Source organism: Lucilia cuprina, chromosome X (genome assembly GCF_022045245.1).
Source record: "Lucilia cuprina isolate Lc7/37 chromosome X, ASM2204524v1, whole genome shotgun sequence".
NCBI classification, from domain to species: Eukaryota; Metazoa; Arthropoda; class Insecta; order Diptera; family Calliphoridae; genus Lucilia; species Lucilia cuprina.
Genome location: NC_060949.1, coordinates 7873681 through 7901463, shown reverse-complemented (window position 1 = coordinate 7901463; position 27783 = coordinate 7873681). Strand labels below are relative to the sequence as shown.

Below are 27783 nucleotides of genomic sequence, written 5' to 3'. Positions count from 1 at the left end.
AATAGCACTCTCTTACATTTTTAGTTCCGTTAAAATTTCCTCTAATACTTGTACCTCTCTTCTTAAAATAATTCATTCCTTTTAATGTCTTCGCAAGAAGTTTCTTGATAATTAATTTCAGAATGTTGTATAACCTATGTATAACCTTCATCATCGTGAGAAGGTTATACATATATATGTTTGTCATTCTGTTTGTAATTTCTGTAATATTATTTTCCGACCATATAAAGTATATATATTCTGGATCTTTATAGATAGCGGAGTCGATTAAGTCATGTCCGTCTGTCTGTCTGTCTGTCTGTTGAAATCAGTTTTTAGAGGACCCCAAATATCGGCGAGTTCCGAATCTTTAATAATTCTGTTAGACATGCTATTTAAAATAAGGGAAATCGGTCCATAAATAATTTTATTATGTATAAGCAACAACAACCCTGTAAATTTGAAAAATTATGTGCATATGTATGTGTGTGGATGTATTTGGTTTTGTTACGCAGTGTATTTAGTTTTGTATGGTTGGACCTGGTTCACACTAGGAAACTTTTGATTTCTATGTATGAGAGAAAGATAAAGAAATATTAACCATCTCTCTCGCACGCAAAATGAAATGTTTCCCAAGAAAAGTTTCCCAGTGTGAAAGAGGTCTTAGATGTCTGTTGGTTTCATTGCGCTGTTTATTTTTTTTAGCTCATTGGGGTTCAACGTTGTTTATTTAATTTTTTGTGTTTTTCGTTTTGTTGGTTTGTGTGTTTTTCTGTGAATTTTATTTCGTTTAGGGTTGTTGTTATTTTTTTATTTTGCGTTTGCTATATTTTATAAAACTAATATGTTTTAAATATAATATGTTTTAAGGACAAAAAAACAAGTAGGAGCGCTATACTCGGCTATATCGAATTTTGTATACCTTTCACCATAGCGTTTTTAGCATCTCCTCTGTGATTTCTTCCTTCATATCACTCAGCTCTATCTCATTTTCTTTTTTAAATTGCTGAAAATAAAAAAACATTTTGTGATTTTGTGTAAATACAAATATAGCAAGTAGGTAAATATGTATATCAAATATCTATAATAATTTCGGCCCACACCCACATATTTTTTTCAAAATTTATTACAAAGTACAGTACAGTTAGGTACTCTTCACAACACTTAAATTTTTACGTCAGCACTACTCACTTTAAGATCAAATCAATACCTGAATTGTATATATGTATATTTTTTTATTTTCTACAAGCATTTTGTACCCGGTGTTGTTGGGATTATAAATGGGTTATAATATTAAATCTATGAATCATTGCATGCAACTTGATATTCACTTTGCTTTTTACACCTCAAATTAATATGTCGAAATTTAAATCTAAAAAATCACAAAATTTACCAAAACCATATATTTTCTCCCTTTTCAAAACTCTTTAGGATAAAGGAATAAAAATATTAATGCTTAATATTTCGAGTTTTTAATAATTTTCTTCTTAACAGCATGATTTATACTTTTTGTGTTTATACAATTGGTATAAAACAAAAACAAAATACGATAGAAACAGCTGTTTCACTTTTTTGAGTTTGCATAAAAATACATCCCTGATCTAATGCGGCAAAGAGAGCCATACAAATGTCAAATTTTCCTCAATGTATGAAGGTGAAGGGGCTTTAGAATAAATAATATTCATTGATTTAGAGAAAAAATTGCCTATTAAAGCTTTCTAAAACAGTCTGGAAGTGTGTGGTTCAAATTTCATAAATTTCGGTCAGTGTTTGTCACAAAATGTGGCAAAAATACAAATATTTCCTTTGCAGTTTAATTTGTCAAAAATATTTATATTTATATCATTTTTAAAAATTCAAAACTGAATTCGTTCCTTTTATCTGTAAATTTTTAGTTTATTAAAATATTAATATTTTAATATAATTAATAATTATCCGTTTATACCCTTGAAATGAAAAGTGGCCCCAAATATTGGGTTAATTTTTCGTAATGAACAATTACCTCAAAAACGTAAATGAAATTTCACCCCATTTAATTTTAATTCATATATAGTCCAGTGTCATATTTTCCATGGGCGTTATGACTCATTAAATTGAGTTTAGTGTACAGGGACATTATAACAATTTCAAAAGTGTCACAATGCATATAAGCAATATAAAGTCCATGGATTTCACAGAGTCCATGTACCAAAAAAGGCTTAATTTAGCGAAGCCGGTATTCGAAATACCCCAGAGTTTAAAATCCCTGCGCCCGGCCGAAGGCCGGCTATCCGAAACACTTTTTATATGGCAACTAAAATACAACTCCAAATTTAGGATAAATTCCTTTGGAAGTAAGAGTGTCCCTTTCTTAAATTCTTTACAAATTTTCAAATACAGTTCTGTTTCAAAAGTGATACATTGTCAATGGACATTAAAACACTTTTAAAAATTGTCATAACGTCCATGGACACTATGAAACTTTTTGGTGTGTCATAACGTCAATGGACATTATGACACCCCACCGCAAATATATGCTAATATATTTATAAAATTTCATATTTAATAATTTTATGAAAATACAACAAATATTATTACATAAAATATTTTTTTTTAAATCGCGCGATTTAATAAAAATATATTTTATATAATATTAGCTGTTGTATTTTATGTAAAAAATATCGCGCGATAATAATCTGATTTTTTATAAAATATTAAAAAATAGTAATAATGAAGGATCAACCCTAATTATTATATGGTTTTTTAGGTCCCTTTTTAATATTTTAATATTCACTTATTTTACAAAATTTAAGAATGAAAATTAGCCCCAAAGGAGAAAAAGTTTTGTTTTTGTTTCCTGTATCTTTGTTGAGGCCATATTTCGTTTTATGTTTTGGGGTCATTTTACCTGGGGCCACAATTCGCAGCGCCCACATTTCTGTCTCTTTAAAAGCTAAATTGAAAGTATTAAGCTTTAGAACAGACAAAAACTTTTTAAGGACAAAAACAGTAATTTTGCCCAATTTTCATCATTTTCCCCATTTTTGATCCATTTTGACAAAACCTTCGCAACGGAACTTTGCTAATAACTATTTTCACACTTTATATAGCTAAATCGAAAATAATTTCGCATTAGAGTATACAAAGATCAGTTTTCAAGCACAAATGTACAGATTTTCCCAGTTTTTCGCCCGTTTCCTAATTTTTGATTCCCGTTTTGTTCCAACTTTCGCAACGCAACTTTGCTAATACTTATGTCTCATATTTTAGAATGCTAAATGGAAAATAGTTTCGCATTAAATAGCCAAAAATAAGTTTTTATGCACAATAGTACTGACTTCTCCCGTTTTTCGTCGTTTTCACCGATTTTTTTACCCTTTCTAGTCCAATTTTCGAAAAGTTGAAGAAATTCGGTTCATCCGTTTAGGCGTGATTGGCTCACAAACAAAAAAGCAAGTAAACAAACTTACAAAGAATAATATTTAAAGCAAATATTGAAACAAATCTTTTACTACTTATTGCAGTTTATAAAAATTTATATTTTTAATGCTAAAAATAAGTTTTCAATGTTTACAATAAACGGATAGTTCCTTATGACTTAGCAATCTTTTTTTGCAAAAAAAGTTCCCTACTTACGACAGTAGAAACTATTTTTTAATCCTACCTCCCATATAATGGATATTTATATGGGAGGTAGGATTAATTATCGACCAATATAATATTTTAAATAATATTTTAAGAAAACAATATTAGTTCCTAAAAAATTTTTACATTTCAAACCTTAAATCGAATTCAGCAGAATTTTAGCTTTCAGATAGGACGCCTAGATCGACTTAGAATCGAATAATGTATAAGAAACGGAATGACAAATACAATACAGCCCCATCTTCTTTTATGGTAAGTATAAAACATGTAGAGAAGCTGATGCACACATTTTAATCTAGGGTAGAAGGGGGACCATAGCCACTTTTTTTGAGGCAGCATCAAATTAAAACCACAATACATATTCTTAATTTTTTTCTTGGTTCGGATACTTAGATATGTTGGCTTTAGTTTTATTCCTTTCAATCTTTCCTAAGTCATATGTTGGCTTTAGTTTTATTCCTTTCAATCTTTCCTAGGTCATCCTCATGTACATATTTTTTTAACTTTTCCCCACTGACCAAAAACGGCGATACCGCCCCATCCATGGTAAATGCGCCAAACCTAAAAACAAGTAGGAAAGTATAGTCGGGCATGGCCGACCATATAATACCCTACACCATGAGTATATTTTTAAAATTTTTACTTTTTATAAAATTTTTATTTTTTATAAAGAAAGTTTTATGTTGAATATTACCAATAATTCCAAAATATTTAAGCAATTTATTGATAAAAAACTAAAATTTCTTAATGAGGCTTTATATAGGTCAAATATGGACCGATACTCGGTTAATTTGGGAACAGGATATATTTCTAAATAACAGTTAGTTTTGTTGAGTTTCATTGCGATACAAATGGTTACAAGTCAATTTTAGACGTTTAACTCATTTTTTAAGGGGGGTTTGTATGGGGGCAAGGGTCAAATATAAGCCGATCCTTACGAAAATCTGCAGTGTCATTTATACTTATATAAAACTTATTAGTGCCAATTTTTAAAGAGATAGCAGAATATTTGACGTAATTATGGCATAAAAAGTTCAAACCGGGAGGTACGGTTGTATGGGGGCTAGGTGAAATAATGGACCGATTTCAACCATTTTCAATAGGCTTCGTCCCTTTGCCAAAAAACAAGCTTGGTCCAAATTTCATCAAATTATCTTGAAAATTGCGGCTTGTACCTTGCGCACAAGACAGCCAGCCAGACAGACGGACGGACATGTCTTAATCGACTCAAAGGTGGGTATTGGACCAATATTTTTGTATGTTACAAACATCAGCACAAACGTATAATACCCTCCCCACTATAGTGGTGTAGGGTATAAAAATAGCACAAAAAGTTCACACAGTGAAATATTTTCACTGCCCTTGGAAAAACAATTAATCATGTCTGCCTCCCATCATATGTAAAGTTAATGTTTTAAATTTTCAGGGATGATAGATAATCGATTACTCAGTTTTCAATTTATTCGCTATTGGAAGATGTGACCCTATAGCATATGATCCCCTTTCTACCCTACTTAATTTAAACATTGTAAAAATATCATTATCAATATCATTATCAAAGCCTCAGCTTCTACTTTTAAACTCAAAGAGGTTGAGATTCAACTAAGTTACTGACTTATAAGTGTAGTGTTGGAAGTGTTTGGCAAGTTTTATTTATATTGTTTTTAAATTATTCGAACAAAAACTTTTATTCGTTATTCGTTCTAATAATCGAATAATTTTGTCGCATATTCGAATAAAAAAATATTATACATTTTTATTCGAATGATTTTTAACCGAACAATTGACAACACTAGCATTTAATAATGTATGTGGTGCCCGATATTATGTAAATGTTTACATGAATGTAAAGGCTCTTCATTTAAAATTTGAAGATTCTAGATCTAATAATTTCTTAGATATACACATTTTTACAAATAACTATTAAATGGTAGGTTTTTACATGATTGCCCATATAATGTGTAAGATATAAGTTACATATATTTACTATTAAAAATATTTTGAAGCACCATTTTTATATAAGTTGTATGGTTTATCCGTACTAGATCGGATTAAATAAAATGTTAAACAAACGCAGTATTAAAGTTATTTTGAAAAATAAATAATATCTACAAATATAATAATAAACAATATAAAATTCAATAGGATTATAAAATACATAAGAAATTAATAATAAAAAAATTGAATTATGTTTATATTGACATGAAAGTGTAAATATGTATATATTTTTTATAGAAATACCAGTGCTTGGAAGTTTTGTCTTTTTTTTAAAAGAAAACTAAAAAGTAATTACAATTTACGCAAAGCACATAAGATTAACCACATTATGTTTAATGTATAACCATAATATAGTTACTTGAGGCCATGTGATTTCTTGAAACCAAAATATGGTTACTTAAGACAATAATATGATAACTTGAAGCCATTATATGATTACATGAAACCAAAATATGATTACTTGAAACTACAATATGATGCTACAACATCACATTATGATTAATAAAACTATACAATGATGAGATATTCATACTATATTTAATCATAATATGATATCACAACTATATTTTTTCTATGCGTGTAGTTCTATTATTTTCCTAAAAAAAGAATATTTTGTTCTTTATTCATATGGGTCCCTATTGAAGTCCGCTAGGGACTTGAAAATTCAGATGAAAGTCCACCCTTTTCCCTCCAAAACGAATTTTTGTATTTAAATAATATGGGAATGACCGGCCCCTCATGAGTAGTCCGCCAGTTTATTCCAAAATGTTTACATGAATTTTAAAGTTGTTCGTGCAAAATTTTAAGATTCTAACTGTAATAATTTCCAAGATATGGGAAGTGCCACGCCCCTTATGCTAGTCCGCCCACTTTAATTCTAAATAATCTAATAGACACTAAAGTGAATCAGACAAAATTTGATGGCTCTAACTGTTATATTATCTCAAATATACGGATTTAAAATCTATAGATGGCTAAATCGCTGGACCGATTTTTATAAAATTTTAACAGTACATAAATCTGAGAAACTTTTAGAGTCATAATCCTTAAGTCTTGGACGAACCACTTTTGCATCCATGTCAGCATTTGGGTAATAAATTGTATATTGCAGGTGGCATAAGACCTGCCATATACACGCAGAGAAAAAATATAGTTGTGGTAACCATAATCTAAGAGCAACATATTATGGTTAGAATTATGGTTAAAGTTAAAACATATTATGATCATTTTTACTATCAAAAAATTTCATTTTATGACCATTATTAGTATAATAACATATCATATTATAATTAAATATAGTCCGAATATTTCATCATAATATAGTTTTATTAATCCTAATGTGATGTTGTAGTATCATATAGTAGTTTCAAGCAACCGCATTATGGTTTCATGTAATCATATAATGGCTTCAAGTAATCATATTATTGTTTCAAGTAACCATGTTATGGTACAAGTAGTCACATGTCTTCAAGTAACCATATTATGTTTACATATTAAACATAATATGGTTAATCTAATGTGCTCGGCGTGAAATGTAATTATTTGTTAATTTTCTTTTAAACTATCACAAAACTTCCAAGCACTGATATTCCCATAAAAAATATATATTCACACTTTCAAGCCAATATAAACACAATATAATTTTTTTAATGATTAATTTTTTATGTACCCTATTATATTTTTAGATATTATTTATTTTTCACAATTATTTTAACACTGCGTTTGTTTAACAATTTATTTAATCCGATCTAGTACGGATAAACCATACATACAACTGATATAAAAATGGCGATACCAAACTATTTTTAATAGTAAATGTATTTCATTTATATCTTAAACATTATATGGATATACGTGTAAAATCCTACCATTTAATGGTTATTTGATAGTTTAAATGGTTCTAAATAATATATATGTTTACATAATTATCATTATTTATTTGTTGTAAAATAATTATTTTTCATAGAATCATTCTCAAATTTATAATTGTCATAAACATATAAATCTTTTCAGTAACTAAAATAGTGATGAAGTTCAATTTTTTAAAAGTGGGACCTCACACGTGAATGGTATACCCCTTCCCCCCGTGGAAATAGCAAAAATGTTTCCTTTATATTTTATTATTTACTTCATATCGAAGGAGACCAACTATTGCAAACTCGCCATTTTTTTCAAATCGACAATTTATTACCCAGGAATTGTTCCTGTATACCTTTAGAGATTTTGCTCAAATATCTTTCCAGATAAATGAATTGTCATGTTCCATGTGTGATTTTAAAAATGTAAGATTGTAGCTGTAAAAGATTCCCAGACAAATTGCTGTGCATAATTTATGTACAAGGGAGGTCTTATGACCACTATCGCTGGTCCGCCAATTTATTATCCAAATGTTGATATGGATGCGAAAGTTGTTCGTCCAAGATTTAAGGGTTATAACTCTCTCATAGGCCGCTCACTTTTTCCATTAAAAATTTGAGGACTCAAGCAGTTTCACTCTTATAACCATTGGGGTAATATTATTATTATTATTATTATTATTATTATTAGATTTTGGTTTATAAGAAACTTACTTCTGTGTATCGAATTTCATAGCTTTTTTATACTCGCATTTTTAATGTGCGTTTAAGTCAATTTCTGAAGGGGGATTTATGTGGGGGTAGGGTAAATAATGGACTTCATCATAAAATCCATCCTCATAAAATTCGGTAGACTGATTAGTGCTAATAAGAAACTTACTAGTGTCGAATTTCAGCGCTATTCTTTTATTTTAAATTCAGTAGTGAGCTGAGGGAGACCTCAGGGTTAAGTATGGAACGGTCGTGATAAAATTCTGTAGATAGATCTTTGCTTTCGAATTTCAGCTCGAAACTCGTATTTGTAAGCCAGCAATTGGGGTTGAAGACCACCAATCCCATAAAATTTTGTAGAGAAGTTTGCTTATATAATACTTATAAATGTCGAATTCCATCGCAACCAAGAAAAAATATTTTTGATTTGAAAGAAATAAATGTTAGTAATTCATCTGTAACTGCTTTCTCAATTTCATCGTTAAATTATTATCTTACCAAAATTTTACGAGCCATTTATTCTGCAATTATTGTTAGTGATGTAAAAAAAATTTGCATATATATATATATATATATATATATATATATATATATATATATATATATATATATATATATATATATATATAATATATATATATATATATATATATATATATATATATATATAATATATATATAAATTTAACGATGAAGGATTGAATTTGATTAAATGTATTCGATTACATTAATTATAAATCAATTAATTGATTACTACAATTCTGAATACCTAGCTAGTAAAACACAGCTTCTGAATAATATATTAAAGTTGGCAATTTAAATAAAATATTTAAAATATATACATAATAATAAAACATTTTTTTAGATTGAAGTGCTGTTAAAAAGTTAAAAAGTTTGTTTGGAAGATGAATATTACTAATACACTCTCGGATGTCTATAATTGCCGGGGCATTTAATGAAATCATGAAATTATTTTAATGTTTGATAAGACTTATTTTTGATATAAACAATTTTCTATTTGTTTTCCATGTTGTTGTTTTTCCAAAATAGCAAATTGTCGTTTGATAAGAAATAAAAACATTGAGCAGAAAAAATTACAGTTGATTTTTAATATATTTATATATATATATATATATATATATATATATATATATATATAATATATATATATATATATATATATATATATATATATATATATATATATAAATATATTAAAAATCAACTGTAATTTTTTCTATATATATATATATATATATATATATATATATATATATATATATATATATATATATATATATATATATATATATATATATATATATATATATATTATACCTTAATGTTTATTTGTTGTTATTCGTTTAAAATTTTAAAATTAGTGTTTTTATGTGATAATGAAAAAGATTTGCAACGAAAATAAAATTACAAAAGTCTGCTACTAACAATGTGTGTATCACATATTTCTTACAATTGTGTACCAACAATTTATACCTGTTCGTTTAAGGCAAATAATGAATACATTTAAAGATTTTAATAATTGTTATATGTATGTACATATGTACTTATGTCATCCATATGTCAAACATATTTGTTCAAGGGGGTCAGGTCAGTCAACATTCTTCGAAATTTCACCCTCTTAAGATTGAAAAATATTTAACATTGGTTTAAGATACAATTATCGTAATCATCTATGGATTGTTTAGTAGCAAAACACATGCACTCACTGACTTCTCTGTACCATTATGTGTCCCCCACTGAAATGGAAAATTCAAACACATGCCGAGATTAATACAAATATCATCATTATTACACCCTCTGCACTAGTTAATCTCACTGTACTGGATGTACCTACAGTGTGTTCAGTTAGTCTTTTGACAAAAAATATATGTATCTGTATATATCGCTCATTTACTATTTTTTAATCACTGGATTTCATTTATTTTAAGAAAATACTATCTTTGGATGCAGAATTTAGCTTTGATCATCATTATCTGAAAATACAAAATTAATTTCAGTGCAGAGTAGCTATGAGCTAATTTCAATATGGCAATGCTTTGTATTCATAGAACAAAACCAAAATAATTTTAAAGGAAATAAATTTGTTTCATTTTGCTATTCACCAATAGATGACAAATATTTTTAAAATGTGTAGAAATGGAAAAATAAACAAAAGTGATGTAACTTAAATGTTGCACTTCATGTTATTTCAGTGCAAATAACACCTTGTTCAACAAATTGCTAAAATTTGTATGGAAAATTCTAATTGTAACATTAATTTTTTAAATAACTCCATCTGTTGGCCGCTTCTGCATTATAATTTGAAATTTGAAGTAAACAGGTACGCCCCAGATTATGTAAAAAGCTATAAAAGGGGCCGTTTGTAATTTCTTTAATATAATTTTCCGACCCTATAAAGTATATATTCTGGATCCTTATAGATAGCGGAGTCGATTAAGCCATGTCCGTCTGTCTGTCTGTTGAAATCAGTTTTTAGAGGACCCCAGATATCGGCGAGATCCAAAACTTTAATAATTCTGTTAGACATGCTTTTGAGAAGATCGCTATTTATCAAAATCAGCAAAATCGGTCTATAAATAACGGAGATATGAGCAAAACCCGAGACCTCTAAAAATTTTATCAAAAACAGAGATATATTTTCCATGTTTTGTTAAAAAAGCAACAACAACACTATGAATTGGAAAAAGATGTACATGTATGTACATGTTTGTGGTTTTATTCTGCTGTGAATTGGAAAAAGATGTACATGTGTGTACATGTTTGTGGTTTTATTCTGCTGTGTATTTTGTTTTGTATGTTTGGATGCTGTTAGCTTCATTGAGTTATGTATTTTGTTTTTGTTTTCTTTTTGTGAATTCTGCTCGTATATTTGGATGTAGGTAGGTTTTATTGTTGTTTATTTTGTTTTTCTGTATTTTTCGTTATGTATGTTTAGGTTTAATTGGTTGCGTATTTTTAATTTAATTGCCTTGTGTATTTAGTTTTTTATTTCGTTTAGAGTTGTTGTTATTCATTTCGTTTTGCTTTTGGTGTAATAATAATGTAGTCGGGAAGAATTTAATATTTATAAAACTAATATGTTTAAAATACACTATGATGAAGGGTATATAAGCCGAATATAGCACTCTTACTTGTTTTTCATACAACATTGTTTTTGATTTATTAACTTATACATGTACGCTAAACACATAAAAACGGGACCCGCTACATTGTTTCAACTTATTGGAATACGATTTTTATTTCATTAATAGGCAGGGAAAAGTACCGAAAGGGAGTAAAAACGGACTTGTAATAAATTTGCGATTTAAAATTTTGACTATATATGCTATACCTGTTTATGTAAATATGTATATGTATGTATATTTGTACTATATAAACAAATCTCCAAAAATAAACCTTTAAGTTCGGACTCTTGATATAAAAATATTTTTAAAACTACTTTTTCAAATGATTAAATAATTTTTACCCAAAATCCTCAATATATGTTTGTTTATTTTTCCTTTGATTTTTTTTTTCTACATGTTCATAAAAAGGCTCAGCCAAATATACCATTCCAACTAGAAATGGTACAAGAAATTTTTTCACTAAAATAATTTAGTGATAGTGAAAACCCTTTTTTACAGCTTAGTGCAAATTTTTTCCCCACTAACCGGATATTGGAAAATATAATCATTCACTAATGTTCACTCTAATACTTATCTTTATATTTAATTAATTTGTACTCTTTTTTTATATTATTTATTAAATTAATTAATACTAACATTCAATAGTAAAAGAATTTAAAAACAAAAGTAACTGTTAAAAATTTGCACAATTGTGGTACAAATTTACACTACAACTAATTCAATATTTTTGAATTAGCACAAAAATATATGATACATAACTATTTATAAATTTAAAATTAAATTTTTAGTTGTAATAACAAAAATAGAATTGGAATCAAACACCAACCTCTTGTATGTTTAATAGACGTGCTAAACAATTAGACTATAACATATTCAGATAAATAAAATAATATGGTTGATAATGAAATTGTAAATGTTTTGTGAATTTTGTAGTTGTGAATCAGATGGCATGACATATTTTATAAATAAAAGTTTCCTTGGGTTTGCAATGTAATGGTGGCAAAGAAATTCGAATTTTTATTATCGTGAAAGATAATAAAAATTCGAATTCGAATTTTTTTAGTGCTACTTTTGATGTGGTGATAAATTTAGTTTTTTGGGAAGTACTTGGTTTTATTTTTGGTGTGTTGCAACATCCATATTTTCAAGTTCTTTTAAAAGTGGAACTGGAACATGTTAAGGAGTCAGGCTGTTTTTCTGTACATGTTTCTTATTTCATTTTTTGTTTTACGTATTGTTATTATGACACCTAAAATATTCTTAAATAAAAAACGTACAAAAAATTTATCCACACACTGTATTAATCCATCTGTGATAGTTAATTTAGTTTGCAGAGATCCTACACAGATAACGAGAGAGATAGAGTGTAAGAAAGAGAGCGCTCATTTGTCTCTTAACTCTCACCGCATGCAAGAAAAACATACACGTACACATCAACACAAAAATAAAACAACATAAATCTGCGCTTATATGCTCAAAATTTCCACTTAATAATTCTATAAAAGGTTTCAACATCTTTCATACTTAGACTTAGATTTATCGTTGCATTCTTCGAATGCGGCCGGGAATTTTCGTCGTCCTCCCAAAATCTATTTAACAAACGAAATTATCGAGTTGGTGTTTAATAAACTTAAAAAATTCTTATAAATAAATTTATTTATTGTAAAAGGCAGAAATATTATTGAGTAAAAAATAAAAAAAATTTGTGATATTGAGCAGGTATGGATGAAGTATATTGAAATTAAATGAAACAAGTGTTTAAAATATTAAATTTTTAAAATAAACATTGAAAATAAATCAATGATATATAATATAAATTGTGAATTTCTTAATTACTTATTTGGCATTAACCAAAAATAATAAATATATTTGTTAATGTATTGTGTTCAGAATTATCGCACCATGAGGGCGCAAAATCATTGTCCTTTACGGCTGCGTCTAGCAGTGCAGGGAGTAGTACTGCTGTGTATCTTAATTTCAAGTGGAACAAATGCAGGTAAGTGATAATAAAAAATTAAACTAAACTAAAAAAGGAATAAGTAGTAAATAAGTAAAAATTAAATTCCATTTATGTACTAGGAAGTTTTAGTTACATTTTGACGAGTACTGAGAATTTGTTGTGGTTTAGCTTTAAATAATTTTTTTTGATCCTGGGATCACATTGAATACCGTACGCCACGTTTATAAAAGGATATACGTTTTATAATATAAAAAAACTTTAACTATCATTTGATATATATTATTACTTAATCTGTATAAAGCAATTCATAAAATTAAACGCATAACTCATGTTGATTATAAGTTCTTTGAGTGTATATCAATTTTATAAACTTGCTTCGATAAAAGTTTAATTGGGATATAATAAACTCACTTAATTCATAAAATAAAAATAATAACAACATAATTCATTTTACCCACATTTTTTGTGCACAAATATTTGTTTGCTACATTGACAATAAGTATGTTAGGGTGTTTTAATTTTTTTATGTTAACATAAAAGAATATTTTTAATTCTTATTATAAAAAAACATAACAGTATATTAGCAACTTTTACATAATTTTTCTATTGACAATTTGGATACATATCCTAAAGATTTTGTAACCAATCCACGACAATTCTAATAATTAAAAAGCAAAAACTTTTTTCACGTCTCAAACATTATTGTATATATATTTTTTTTGATTTTAATATAAATTGCTTTATTTTATGTGCAATTTAATTTTATAAATAAATCAGTGCATTTAACAACAACAACCGTTAAAAAATTGTCAAAGGAAAAAGAAAATGCAGAATTATTATGGGTAATACAGTTTCAGTAAACCGTCTTATCATCAAAGCTTAATTTAGTCAACTTGTTATCATCTGGCTATCTTTTCTATCTAAGTCGCAAACCAGGCAATATTTTTGGATGTTAAGTACAGTTATGGCAAATATTAATACAGGCAAAAAAAAAAATAAAGTAAGGAAAACCGTACGATGATTTTCATCTAGATTTTCGAACCTCTTTTAATAATACTCAATTATCTGTCGAAATGACTTATTGGCATTATTTTATTTTGCTAAAATCTTAAATTTTTTTAAAATATTGAATTTATGGGCAAATCCTTACTTATGGAAATGGTGCTGTAAACTAAAGAATACTGAATAAAGTGATTCAAATAATGTATTTATGCTTAATAAAAAATAATATTCTAATTATTTATTTAAAAAATTAATTTTATTATTATTTTTCTTAGTAATTGCTGTGGATTTACAAAAGTATGCTGGTGAAAATGTCAGTAATTAAAAATTAACAAAGTACAGACATTTCAGCACTTCTTAAAGTTATACTCCGATATTCACCAGTAATTTTTATAGTTAAAAAATTTGGAACAGTTATTCTGCATGGATAAACTACTTTATTAGCAATATTAATCGTTTATGAATACCGGTGATAAAATTTATATATATGTAATTTTATTAGCTTATACGTTAGAGACCTAATTATTTTAAAACATTAAAGATTTCTTTCATAATGTAGCAAATACAATTATAATACTACTAAAAAAGGTGGCGCACTTGAAGTAATTTGCGTGGCATCTTTTATATGTAACATATTGTAAGTCTCGAAATATATTGTAATTAGAATGTTCAAAATCGTAAAGTGGGTTTTTATTTATATTGCTTTTAGGGTAGCAAAGCACATTGGGTATAACAAAGTAGTAAATAAAGTTATTACAAACTCCATTCATATCGCTCATTTACTACAAGAGTGCCGTAATCCGAGAAAAATTGTTTTAATACTTCGTAAATTATATTGACATATTTGGTACATCTATATGAAAGACTTTAGTATGATGCATATTTTGTAGCCCTCAGTTCAAAAACCCCAAATTTTTTATTAGCCAGTCTTATAGTAAAAACAAGTCGAATTAATTACTGGCATCCACAAATAATCTATTATTTTTTTCTAATTTTTATTCCAGAATCAAGCTGCAATCGTGGTTGTCCTGAATGTAAGTAAAGCTGATAATACATTTTTATACCCTTCCCTATAGTGGGAAGGGTATTATGTGATTGTGCTGATGTTTGTAATGTACAAATATATAAGTAATTTACATACATAAAAATATATCGATAGATTCAGAATCACTTCCTGAGTCGATTAAACGACATATGTCGGAAGGTCCATGTGTCAATGTTAACGTTGTTATAAAAGTACAGGTCGCATTAAAAAAAATACTAAACTTGGATCGCACCTATACAAATTAAGCAACTTTCGGAAAATCAGTTTTTGTCAATAAATTGCTTAAATAAATCAGTACTATCTAATAATGTTTTATTATAAGAAATAAATCACATAAATTATTCATAACTTGTATATTGTTTCATATGGTCGGCCATGCCCGACTATATTTTCTTACTTGTTAATATTAATTTTATCATGTTGTTTTAGCGGATAATGGCTACTTATCTTATACGCCTGGTAATGTTTACGAATATAACTTTGACAGCATTATGACTGTTGGCATCAACAGCGGAGCTGGAAATTCAGATGACACTAGCCTTAAAATAACTGGTAATGCGAAATTATTCGCTGAGGGTAATTGCGGATACACTTTACAATTGGGAGCCGTTAAAGTCACAGCCACCAAGGAAAATGTAGAAAAGAAAATTATGCAAAGTATACAAAAACCTGTACATTTTACCATGGTTGGTGGAAAAGTTGAACCTGAGTTATGTGCCGATCAAGGTGACAATGCATACGCTTTGAACATCAAGCGTGCCGTTATATCTATGTTGCAATCAAAACCCGATGCTGTGCAAGAAGTTGATGTATTCGGTCAGTGCCCCACTCACACTACTGTATCAAAAATTGGAAACGCTGAAATTGTAAACAAAGTGCGAAACTTGAATGCATGTGGTTATCGTAAGATAATTAACAGTGGAATTTTAACAAACGCCCTTCAAACGAAACCTGGTTTAGAAAGTGCCTCTGTACTTAAGGCTGATTACACAAAAGAATCCAAGATTGAAAAAGGTGTTGTTAATAACGTTCAACTCGTGGAAGAATATAAATACGTCGCAGTTCCTAAATCAGATGTTGGCTTGAGAGCAAAAGTTGTGACCAATTTGAAATTAAGGAATCCATCAGGCGCTCCTGCTGCTGCTCCTCAAACTGGTGCCCGTTCAGTTTCAATAATGTTCCAACAACCTGAAACCTATTCATCAAAGAATATTGCAGCTCTTAAAAGTAGCTTAACGGAGTTGGTTCAACTTTTAGAAGGTTATGTAAAGAAAGATAGTGCCAAGGGCTTTGTAGAATTGATCCGTCTTATGCGTAATTCTGATACAGAAACTTTGTTGGAATTGGCGGCCTTTCCTCTTCCAAATAAGGTATTGGCTCGCCAAGTATATTTGGATGCTTTATTCCGTACGGCTACTTCAGAATCAGCTCGTGCTATTCTTAAGCAGTTTAACAAAATGAGCGAAAAAGAGAAAACTATCGCTATGATGTCTTTAAATCTAGTTCAAACTGTTGATAAAGATACCTTGAATCAAGCAGCTGTGAGTAATATTTAAAATCTCTCATATTATTTGAAGAAAATAATTTAAAAATATGTTTTTGTCTTCTTCCTTTTTCATAGACACTATTGAATCCAAATGCTATTAAAGAGGTTTACCTAGCTGTTGGTAGTTTGGTTTCGAAATATTGTGAACGTAATGGTTGTAATAATGGTGAGGTTGATGCTATTTCCAAAAAATTTACTGAATCGCTCAAACACTGCAAAGCAAATACCAAAAAGGATGAAGAACGCGTTCTGTACATATTAAAGGGCATTGGAAACACTCACCATTTGGCTAGCAGTGTTGCTTCGTCATTAACTGAATGTGTTCAGCAAGGCCGTTCTAATCGCATGCGCGTTGCTGCTTTGCAAGCCTTTTCAGCTGCCAGCTGCGACGCCAACTTGCAAAAGAAGGCAATGGAACTTTTGGTTGATCGCAATGAAGATTCCGAGTTACGTATTGAAGCTTATTTGGCCGCTATTAAATGTCCTTCAGGAGAGTTGGCAAATGAAATTGCTGAAGTTGTCAACAATGAAACAGTTAATCAAGTCGGTGGCTTTATTACATCAAGTCTCAGAGCTATTCGTGACTCCACTGACGAAGAAAAAGAAAATCAACGTCGTTATTTGGGCAACATTCGTGTTACCAAAAAATTCCCCATGGATTTCAGAAGATACAGCTATAACGATGAGATATCTTACAAGATGGACGCCCTAGGTTTGAGTGCCAGTGCTGACTATAAGCTGATATATTCTCAAAGTGGTTTTTTGCCCCGCTCAGCACGTCTAAATGTTAAAGCTGAAGAGTTTGGCATTAACATGAATATTTTGGATGCTAGCGTTCGTCAAGAAAATTTGGAAAATGTATTAGAATACTTCTTTGGACCCAAGGGATTTGTAAATAAGGATTTGGACGAAATGATGGGAAAAGAATCTGATAAGCACAATTCCCGTTCTCGCCGTTCCATTGCTGATGATACTTCCAAAGTAGCCAAGAAATATAAAACTTATGGCGCTAAAAATGCAAATGACTTGAATTTGGATCTTTCACTTAAAGTATTTGGTTCTGAAATTTTGTTCCTCAGTTTGGGAGATAACATACCAAGCACTTTCGATGATATTACTAAGGAATTTACTGAAGCCTTTGAAAAAATTAAGAATGAATTGAACAACTATAACAAGGAATTCACCTCCCACAACTTCTTTATGGACACTGAAATTGTGTACCCAACTGGTGTTGGTATACCTTTGGAATTAACTTCTGATGGATTCATGGCCAACAAAATGGACTTTGGAGTTAGCGTGGATGTAGATAATCTGTTGCAATCTAAATGGGAAAATTCGAAATACAAAATCAAATTCGTTCCCAGCATTGATGCAAACGTGAACCTTAAAATTGGATTTAATGCACTCGTTTTGTCATCTGGCTTACGCAGCGTTTTTACTATGCACTCCGCAACTGGAAGCTCAATTGATGTGGCTATTACTCATGAAGGTGCGGGATTTGATATGAATGTTGAGTTACCTCGTGAGAAGATTGAACTTATCGACATGAAGATGCAAAACGATTTCTATGTTGCCGAACAAGATAAATCAGTCAAATCAGTACCCTTAAAAACTTCAAAATCTGATGCCAATGGTCCATCTATTGAAAGCTGTTATAACCAATTTGAAAGTTTAGGATTTACACCCTGTGTTGTTGGCAGTTTTGGTGATTTGAAAGAAGACGGTTTAACAGAAGCATTTGATTTTGCTGTGTATGTTATGACCGAACGCCATTTCAACTTAAAGGGCTACCACAATGGCCAACAAGCTGGTGTTGACCAATGGAAGTTGGACTATAGTACACCTGGGTCTAAGGAATCTCATGATACTTCATTGACTATGGAATTGGGAACCAAACCACGTGCTTACGGTCGTGCTTCATTAGATAATTCCCGCTATCATTTTGCTGTAGAAGCCGGCTTAAACAATGACGATAGAGAATTAGTCTGGTATGCTCAGTATGAACAAGATAAGGATGTTAGAAAGAGCAAATTAGGTTTCATTAAGAGTGGAAATGAATACAGACCTGTAATTGAAATTCAAGATGCCAATGGTGGAGTTAGTAACGAAATTAATGGATATCGTGTAGATGGCCGCGTTTTAGTGCAAAAATCTGGTGATCAAAGTAGATTAAACTTTGAAAACCTTATGGTATCTAACAAGGAGGAGCGTGTTCTTCTTAATGGTTTTGCTGATTTGGGACCAGCTTCAATGTCCAGCGAGTTACATTTAACATCAAATGAAGACACAATTTATATAAAGAGCAACCTTAAAGTTGCTGCTGGAGAATATGCTGCAGGTCTATTCGTAAATGATGAAAAGAAACCTGAAAACGTCTATGGAGCCTCTGCTAATGTTAAAGTTGGAGAACAATCGGTTAGTGTAGATGTTGTCAGCAAGTTTGCCAAATGGGAGGCCACTTCTACCAATGAAGTCGAGTACAGTAAACAAGAAGGACCCAATCCTATCGCTTCCAGCAAATTTACATCTTCAGTAAGTGTTAAGCATAAACAACATAATGTAGGATCTTTGAAGGTGCAAGGTCTAACTGAAGGTCAAGATAAATTTGAAGTAATTGTTGATGCTGCCAGTGGCAAAAAAGTAGCTGCTGTCGCAGTCAAATATGCTGCTAATCAGAAGGCCCAAAATGATTACCAATTATCTGTTAATGCTAAACTTAACCAACACTTTGTAGATGTTGTTTCCAAGTGTGATATTGTAGGTAATCATTTTGTTTTGGATAATGTTCTTACCACTAGCTGGGGATCTGCCTTAACATTAAAGGGTGAGTTAGGCCAACGTTATACTCCCCAAGATATTTACATGGACTTGCAGGGTACAGCTCAGGTCAGTGGCAAAGATAAACCTACCCAATGGATTTTGAAAGTTATTGGTGCCCCTGAAAAAACCAACTCCGAATTCAAAGTTTCTCGTGATAATGCTGAAATTATAAAGGTAGTAGCTGACACTCAACATCCACAAGATAAAATAACATCTGGTAAAGTGAATTTGATTGTCAAAAACGTTGTAACTGCTAAGGGTGATTTTAAGTTGGCTAAAAATGGCAAGGGAGAAGTTGCAGCCGTCATTGAAACTCTTAAAACAGACCCCAAGCACAAACTAGAATTGAGCTCGAAATTCCATGTGCAACATCCCAAGTATGACATTGAAGCTAATGTCATCCTGGATGGAGAACAAAAGGTCTTTATTAAAACCGAAAATATTGTAGACAAACTCAAGTTTAATACTAAGAATATGGTTGATGTATCCCAGAAAAAGGTTTCATTCGATGCTAACGGCTCGATTAAAGGCGACTGGCGAATGAATGGTGAAATTCAAGGTTCATTTACATTTACTTGTCCCGAAGGTCGTGTACTTTCAGGTTCCCTCAAGCGTAAGATAAACACAAATGGTAAAACTGGTATTTCACAAGGACATATGGATGTACAATTAGTAGACCAGTTGCCAAGTGATGGTAATAAGCGATCACTGGCTCTCAATGGCAAATTGGAGAAATTCAACGTTAAATCTAAAGAATTTTCTGCCACTACCCAACTTGTGTATACTAACTTTGAGAGTCAAACATTAGATGTTAATTGTCATCTCAAAAAACTACCTAAAGGCCAAAATAAAATGATTGATTTTGGAACTACTGTCAATGGTCCATTAGTTAAGTCTCCCATCGATGTTACATTTATTGTTGATGAATATTCTGTCCGTCATGCCATTTTTAATATTGGTGCTAAATACGGCGATGCAGTTAATGTCAAAATTAACGGAAACTACGATATGGGTGAACGAGGATCGGCTTTGAAATATGAACTGAACTCCAACATAGAATTACCGCACACGTCATTCAAGACCTATGAATTGCATACTAAAGGTCAGTTTATGGAGCCACAAACTGAAGGTGGAAACTATATTTTCGAATTGTTTGTTGATGAAAAAGCCGGTAGCGAACAATTTGTTAAGCTAACCACCAACGTTAAGAGTTCGGAAAAAAATGGCGCTTTCAATATCAATTTGAGTACACAGAATATGCAGGCACCTTTGGAAATTGATGGTTCATACCAACGTGAACACCAAGGATCATTTAAAGAGGATAATGCGAGTGGCTCCGTCAAGTATGACTTCAATTTCAAACATGGCGATAAATTTGTAAAATCTTCAAATGATTTGTCTTATAATGGAAAGGAAACTTTGCATAACCGTTTAACAGTAACGAGTAGTTTTGAAGGAGCTAGAAATCTTGATGTGGAAATTAGAGGTAAATTGTTAGATGCCGATTCCTATAACTTGAACGTGGTTGGTAATCATAATGAACATTCATACAGCCTAGATACAGTAATGTATCGTGGTAATCATAAAAAGGGAGTACAAATCTCTGCATCCTTACCTAATGGACAACCTATCAGTATAGTTGCTATATTTGAAGTTATGGGTCGCCGTAAATCTAAAGTAACTACCGAATTATCTAATGTTTTTGATTTAGATCTTAAATTTAATGGCGAAGCCTCTTATAATGCTGTTGACGATTTTTATATTGTTGCTCAATGGAATTCTGTCAAATTAAAATTAGACAACTATGATTTGGATGTTCGTACCCAAGGTAAATCACTGTCCTTGATGTTAAAAAATGCACAAGGTGAAATATTTTCGGGAACAGCTACTTGCGCTCTCAAGAAGGAAAACAATAAGAGCATACTCGAAGGACAAGGTCAAATAAGATTCAAGGGTACTACTCAAAATACAAACTTCCGTTTGACTAGACAAATCTATGAAATGACCACCGACAAGGAAGTTGGTTTCTCCTTCAACTTTAATGGTAACTTCGGACCTAAAAATGGAGTTTCCACTCTTAAAATAACCAACAAAGACTTTAATATTAAACTTTCCATTTGTGAAGAAAAGAAACAATGCACCAATGTTCAAGTATTGGCTTCGAATGATTTAACCCAAGATGAAACATCTATTCATTCACTATTGGTGTTGTTCGATTTACGTGAAATTGGTTTCCCTTATGAATTCGAATTGCAATCAAAGAATGTCCGTGAAGGTTTCAAATTCCAATACATGTTGGACTCAAGCATCAACTCAAACAATAACCTGAAATACAATTTGTTAGCAAATGTTCAACCCACTAATGCCAAAGTTCAACTTAAACTGCCTTCTCGTGAAATCTTATTGGAAGCTCATCAGAAATATCCTGTAAATGGTCAAATATTTGGTCATTATGAAAATTCTTTAGCATTCTTTATTGATAAAACCAATAAGCCGCATGATGTTACCAGATTCTTAGCCCAAGCTGACCTTTCCGGAAAAGAACGCGTTGCAATTAATGCTAAGGGTCTTTTGAAATTGGAACATCCCACCATCCGTCCCCTTATCGTATCTGGCAAATTAGATGCCAATCGTGAGCACCATACCATTAATGCCGAAGTTATATTTGACATCTTCAAATTACCAGAACAACAAATAGTGGCCACCACACATGTACAGAACATTAAGTCGAATAATGGATTTAACATAACATCTACCGAAGTTGTACGTTCCTCTGGCTTGGGTTTTGAATATACACTTAACGCTCATGCTGGCTTAAACACTGAAAAATACGAATTCAGCTCTGGTGCTGACCTCAGCTTGGGCAGTTCAGACTTGAAGGCTTCTGCCTTTGTCTTTGGCAACAAGGAACACGCTGAAGTTTTAATATATTCTCTTAACGAAGAAGTAGTCAAAATGGTTGCCGATTATAACAAGCAGAAGAAGCAGACCAAATTAAATGCTAAACTACAAGCTTTAGGTAGAAAACCAGTTGAAATAAATGCCGAACTCTTACCAACAATGGCCAAGATTAATGTGGTCCGTGAAGGTCTATTAAATGCTCAAGGTGAAATTAAATTAGGAAAAGAGCTTAAATTCGCAGTGGAAGGCGCCAACAAAGAATTAATAAATGGCCGCGTAGGTTTGGACTCTGGAAACTTTTTGCGCACCACTTACAACGCCCATGAAGAAAATGTCAAGGAATTTATGGTATGTTAATTAAGATCCTTCTTTTAAAAAAATAATAATATGTTTCATAATCTTATGAATTTTTTGTAGAATGTTCTTGAAAATGAAATGAAACAAGAAACTGAAGTTACAACTGAACTAAAACAACGTTTCGAAAAACTTAAGGAAATGGTCGATCGTCAACTACAACTATCGAAGGATTCTGCTCCAGATTTCCGCCAATTGAAAAATAGCTATCAAAACAATCTTAACGAAATTGTTAAGGAGCTAGAAGTCGATCCAGCCATGAAACAAATTTCTGAGACACTGTAAGTATTTTTTATATTCTAAAGAACCATCTAACGAATTAGTTTTTGTCTCACATACTTGTGTCAAATTTTTAATTATTAATTTGTTATTTTTAGACAAAATCTCTATTCTAAGATCGCCAAATTATCTACTGAACTGACAAAGTTGTGGAGTGAAACTTATGAAAAATTGCACAAATCATTTGTAGCCCTGCATGAGAAATTCCAAGTAATAGTTAAAGAGACATTAGTTCCAGCCTGGGAAGAATTTTTGACTAACACTGGTAAAATTGTACGTGAACTTCGATTGGAAATTGTAAATATGTATTCAAAATCCTTTAAGTCGGTGTTAGATGTGTTCAAACAATATGAACCAGCTTTGAAAAACTATGGTAAAGCTATCGCCGAAGGTTTAAAACCATTTAATGAAGCTGTTCAAGAATTATACAAGGCTTTGGCTTCTGGTCTTGAAGACTTAGTTAATGAATGGATCGAATACTGGTCTAAATTGCCTTCCTTTGAAGCCATTCAAAGTGAACTTAGGGATAAGATGCATGCTCTGCAATTGGGTGAAAAATCTTTGGAATTTGTTAACAATGTATTTGATCAGCTTCACGTTTTGCCACTTACAGCTGAAACAAGTGAATTCTTGCAGAAGGTTCATGAATACGTTGTCGCTAAGTTGAAGCATCAACAAGTTGACGATGAAAAGGTGGTTGAAGAACTCGTGAAGTTATTCGTTAAAGCTGTGCGTTCAGTGTGGGCTAGTTTGGAAATGGCCGCTCCTACTGGTGCCAGTATTACTAGCTTCTCATTAAATGATTTGTTCATGTCTGCACCAGTACCCACTGATTTCTTCAGTCAACTGCCAGCACTTATTACATTCCGTTCTAGTGTTATAAACTTCCTTATTAACGAAGATTTTGAGAACTGGTTCACCAAGGAAGACTTTATCTTCAACGACTTTGACCTTAGAGGTCATATTGCTGATGGTCGTCATGTATTTACTTTTGATGGTCAACATCTCTACTTCACTGGAAATTGTAAATACATTTTAGCTCAAGATTCTGTCGATAACAACTTCACCGTTATCGCCCAGGTCAACAATGGAAAGATGAAATCTATATTCGTAACAGATCGCGAAGGCCAATTTATGGAAATTAACGACAACGGTGTTTTAAAATTAAATGGTAATCCAGTTGAATATCCCCAACATGAAAATGGCATGCATGCTTGGCGTTTATACTACACCGTCTACATGGTTTCTGAATATGGTGTGCAAATAATGTGTACCAATGATCTTAAGGTTTGCCATGTTGACGTTAACGGTTTCTATACTAGCAAGATGCGTGGTTTGTTGGGTAATGGTAATGCTGAACCCTATGATGATTTTGTTCAAATCGATGGCAGTATTGCTGGCGACGCAGCCACATTCGTAAATGGTTATGGATTGGGCAAGTGTAATCCAGCTACTGTTGACACCCATACAGAGATCCAACGTACTGAAATTTGTAATGAACTCTTCGGCTATGAATCACCTCTAGCTCTTGGCTACCTTTTCATTGACTCAAAGCCATACCGCAATGCTTGCGATCAATCTGTATTGACTGCTGCCGAAAAGGATAAGGAAACAGTTGCTTGCTCTGTAGCCACTGCTTATGCTTCGGCCCTAAAATTAGAGGATATCTTCGTATTCCTACCAAAACGATGCCTTAAATGTTCGGGCCAAGCAGGCCAACGTGAACTCGGAGAAGAATTCACGCTTAAAGTACCCACAAACAAAGCCGATATTGTATTTGTGGTTGATGTTGACGTAACTTCCATTGTCATGCGCAATTTGATCGCTCCAGTCGTAACCGAAGTGCGTGATACTCTTAAGAGCCGTGGATTTACCGATGTTCAAATCGGTGTCGTTGCCTATAGTGCCAACCAACGCTACCCAGCTGTATTGACCAGTGATAATGGTAAACTTAACTATCAAGGAAATCTTGCCGATGTCAAACTGAATGGACCAAAACCAATTTTCGAGTCTACAGTTTCGCAAATGATTACCGAAAAGAAGGTACTTGATATCTTCGAGATATTAGAGGATATTGTTAAGAGCATTGTTCCACAATCTGATGAACTTGCATTCCGCATGGCATTGAATTATCCCTTCCGTGCTGGTGCTGCCAAGAGCATTGTTGCTGTGCGCAGTAACAACTTGGAATACGATAATATGGTATGTAAAATTGAATTAAATATTAGTCATACAATTCTTAATTAATACAAATTTATATTTTAAAGATGAAATTTGTGCGAGCTCATGTAATAGGCGCTGTAACTCAGTTTGACGCAGCTTTATTGCATGTAATTGGTCCTGTTAAGGATATGTCGTTGGAAGGTGTTCCCACTGAAAAATTAATCGGTATGACATAGATAACGTTTACACATACCAAAATATAATTAATGTTTCATTTTGTGATTTAATAAGGTTTCAACTCTCGTTTGGTTGCCACTCTCGATGGTAAAGATGCCAAGAAACGTGCCAAACTACAGTTCCATAACGATATGGGCATTGATTTTGTTTTGAACAATGGCGGTTGGGTATTTGCCACTCAAAACTTCGAGCAACTGAAACCCCAGGAACAAAAGAAGGCCCTTAACCAGATCACCACTTCCGTAGCTGATACACTTTTCAAAACTGAAATCGTCACTGATTGCCGTTGCATGCCAGTTCACGGTATCCATGCCCAACACAAGTGTGTTATTAAATCGTCAAACTTTGTGCCAAATAAAAAAGTGAAAGCTTAATCCAATAAACATTCACTTTTATGGACCATACAATTATTCAAAACAATTTATTTATTAAATTGATTTAATGATTTTTTTTATAACGAACGAAAGAAAAACTATATAGTTTTGTAAATAAATATATTTTTTAAATAATATTATTAACACTTGTTTATATAAAACATTTTCTTTACTATTAATAATTTTATACTCACCATCATAAAGATGGGGGTATAATGATTTTGTTATTCCGTTTGAGTACATATATTATGGGCCTTTATTTAATTCTAAGATGATCTAGTCATGTCTGTCGATAAGGCTCGAACGAAATAAGATAGAAATTGAAATTTTAACAGATATTCCCTATAGGTAAGGTTTATATGGTATTGAAGGTATCGGTTCACGTTTTTGAATAGCCCCCACAAGTAGTCCCCCTAAAACCAGTCATAATTTTTTTAGAAATTCAACATAGACTAAATTTATGATAACCAAAAATCTCTTTACAAATTTTATGATGATCGATCCTACCCCTCATAGAAAACCCTTTTCATAAAATTCTGCAAATAATTGCCTCTTAATCCCATATAAGGCCCCCTTCAGAAGATTACTTAAATGCTCATTACTGGAAAAAGATTTTACCGCTTATTACTGGCTTAAACATGTGAGTGCAGCAATTTAATTCAACATAAACAAGTTTAATGCGAATGAGAATTCCCTAAGGAAGGTTTTATTTTACGGCATATGGTTTGATAGGAGTTATAAGATTCGGCATATTCATACTTAACACGCTTACTTGTCATTCCGTTTGTAATTTCTATAATGTAATTTTCCGACCCTATAAAATATATATATCCTGGATCCTTATAGATAGCGGAGAGGATTATGCCATGTCCGTCTGTCTGTCTGTCTGTTGAAATCAGTTTTTAGAAGACCCCAGATATCGGCGAGATCCGAATCTTCAATAATTCTGTTAGACATGCTTTCGAGAAGAACGCTATTTAAAATCAGTAAAATCGGTCGGTAAATAAACGAGACAACATCTGAAAATTTCATCAAAAAATGTCATATTTTTCAAGCTTTGTAAAATAGCAACAACACTGTATATTGGAAAAAGATGTACACGTGTGTGTAGATGTATTTGGTTTTTCAGCTGTGTATTTTGCTTTGTACGTTTCAATGCTGTTGGCGTCATTGAGTTATGTATTTTTTTCTTGTGAATTCTATTCGTATATTTGGATGTAGGTTCGTTTTATTGCGTTGTTTATTTTGTTTTTTTTCTGTGTTTTTCGTTACGTATATTTGGTTTAGATCAGACGTCGGCGCTAGTATTGTTCTGACAACGAAGATTTTCGGCAAATTACATGTACACAACACGATCGCATACGAACCTCTAAACAAGAGCATCAAAAATACAAATATTTTATTTAGTTGCTTGACAGCATTCAACAATGCAGGTTGATGTCGCTTTGTTAAAGAAATTGCAAACATATCTTGAAAAAACAAAAGCAACTTGCAAGAGCATAATTTACAAAAACAACGTACACTCTAAATAATTTTCTAGAATGCATAACAATGGAAGTAAATAAGTTAATCTTGTTTCATACATCTTTTGGTACATTTTAATTAGAAATGTTGTTTCTATGTGAAGAAATTATCATTCTTAAGTACATTGATTACACATTGCTTAGGAATATTCGCATTTTACAGTAATGCAATTTTATCTTCAAAATTAAAAATAACCAAATATTTTTTTCAGTGCAATTTCAATGAAAAAATGCCAATAGTGTGTGTGTAGTGGTGATTTTTTTA

At 31.4% G+C, this 27783-nt stretch overlaps 1 protein-coding gene and 2 long non-coding RNA genes across 4 annotated transcripts; 1 reads left to right on the top strand and 2 right to left on the bottom strand.

Moving 5' to 3' along the window:
- Nucleotides 1-797: 797 nt before the first annotated feature.
- On the bottom strand, nt 798-13940 carry LOC124420706. The gene is made up of 2 exons (XR_006941317.1): nt 13733-13940; nt 798-985 (listed from the first exon to the last, which is right to left on the bottom strand). It is a non-coding gene; the product is annotated as an uncharacterized LOC124420706 (long non-coding RNA).
- LOC124420700 lies at nt 7528-8952 on the bottom strand. Of its 2 annotated transcripts, XR_006941309.1 has the most exons (4): nt 8938-8952; nt 8667-8689; nt 8172-8548; nt 7528-8096 (listed from the first exon to the last, which is right to left on the bottom strand). It is a non-coding gene; the product is annotated as an uncharacterized LOC124420700 (long non-coding RNA). The 2 variants fall into 2 exon arrangements; XR_006941311.1 differs by having other exon boundaries at nt 7528-8548.
- On the top strand, nt 12846-26132 carry LOC111687538 (apolipophorins). Its single transcript, XM_023449978.2, has 9 exons — nt 12846-13033; nt 13205-13310; nt 15281-15310; nt 15751-16862; nt 16943-22936; nt 23006-23223; nt 23320-25423; nt 25489-25609; nt 25676-26132. Exons 2-9 carry the CDS (start codon nt 13217-13219, stop codon nt 25993-25995), a joined length of 9993 nt encoding a protein of 3330 aa, XP_023305746.2. The 5' UTR covers nt 12846-13033; nt 13205-13216; the 3' UTR covers nt 25996-26132.
- Nucleotides 26133-27783: the final 1651 nt, after the last annotated feature.

Excerpts from the sequence above, each read along its gene's own strand:
- LOC111687538 (XM_023449978.2), top strand. The coding sequence starts at position 13,217 with ATGAGGGCGCAAAATCATTGTCCTTTACGGCTGCGTCTAGCAGTGCAG. Across the intron at positions 13,311-15,280 it reads TTCAAGTGGAACAAATGCAG|AATCAAGCTGCAATCGTGGT; the intron begins GTAAGTGATAAT and ends TTTTTATTCCAG. Across the intron at positions 22,937-23,005 it reads AAAATGTCAAGGAATTTATG|AATGTTCTTGAAAATGAAAT; the intron begins GTATGTTAATTA and ends AATTTTTTGTAG.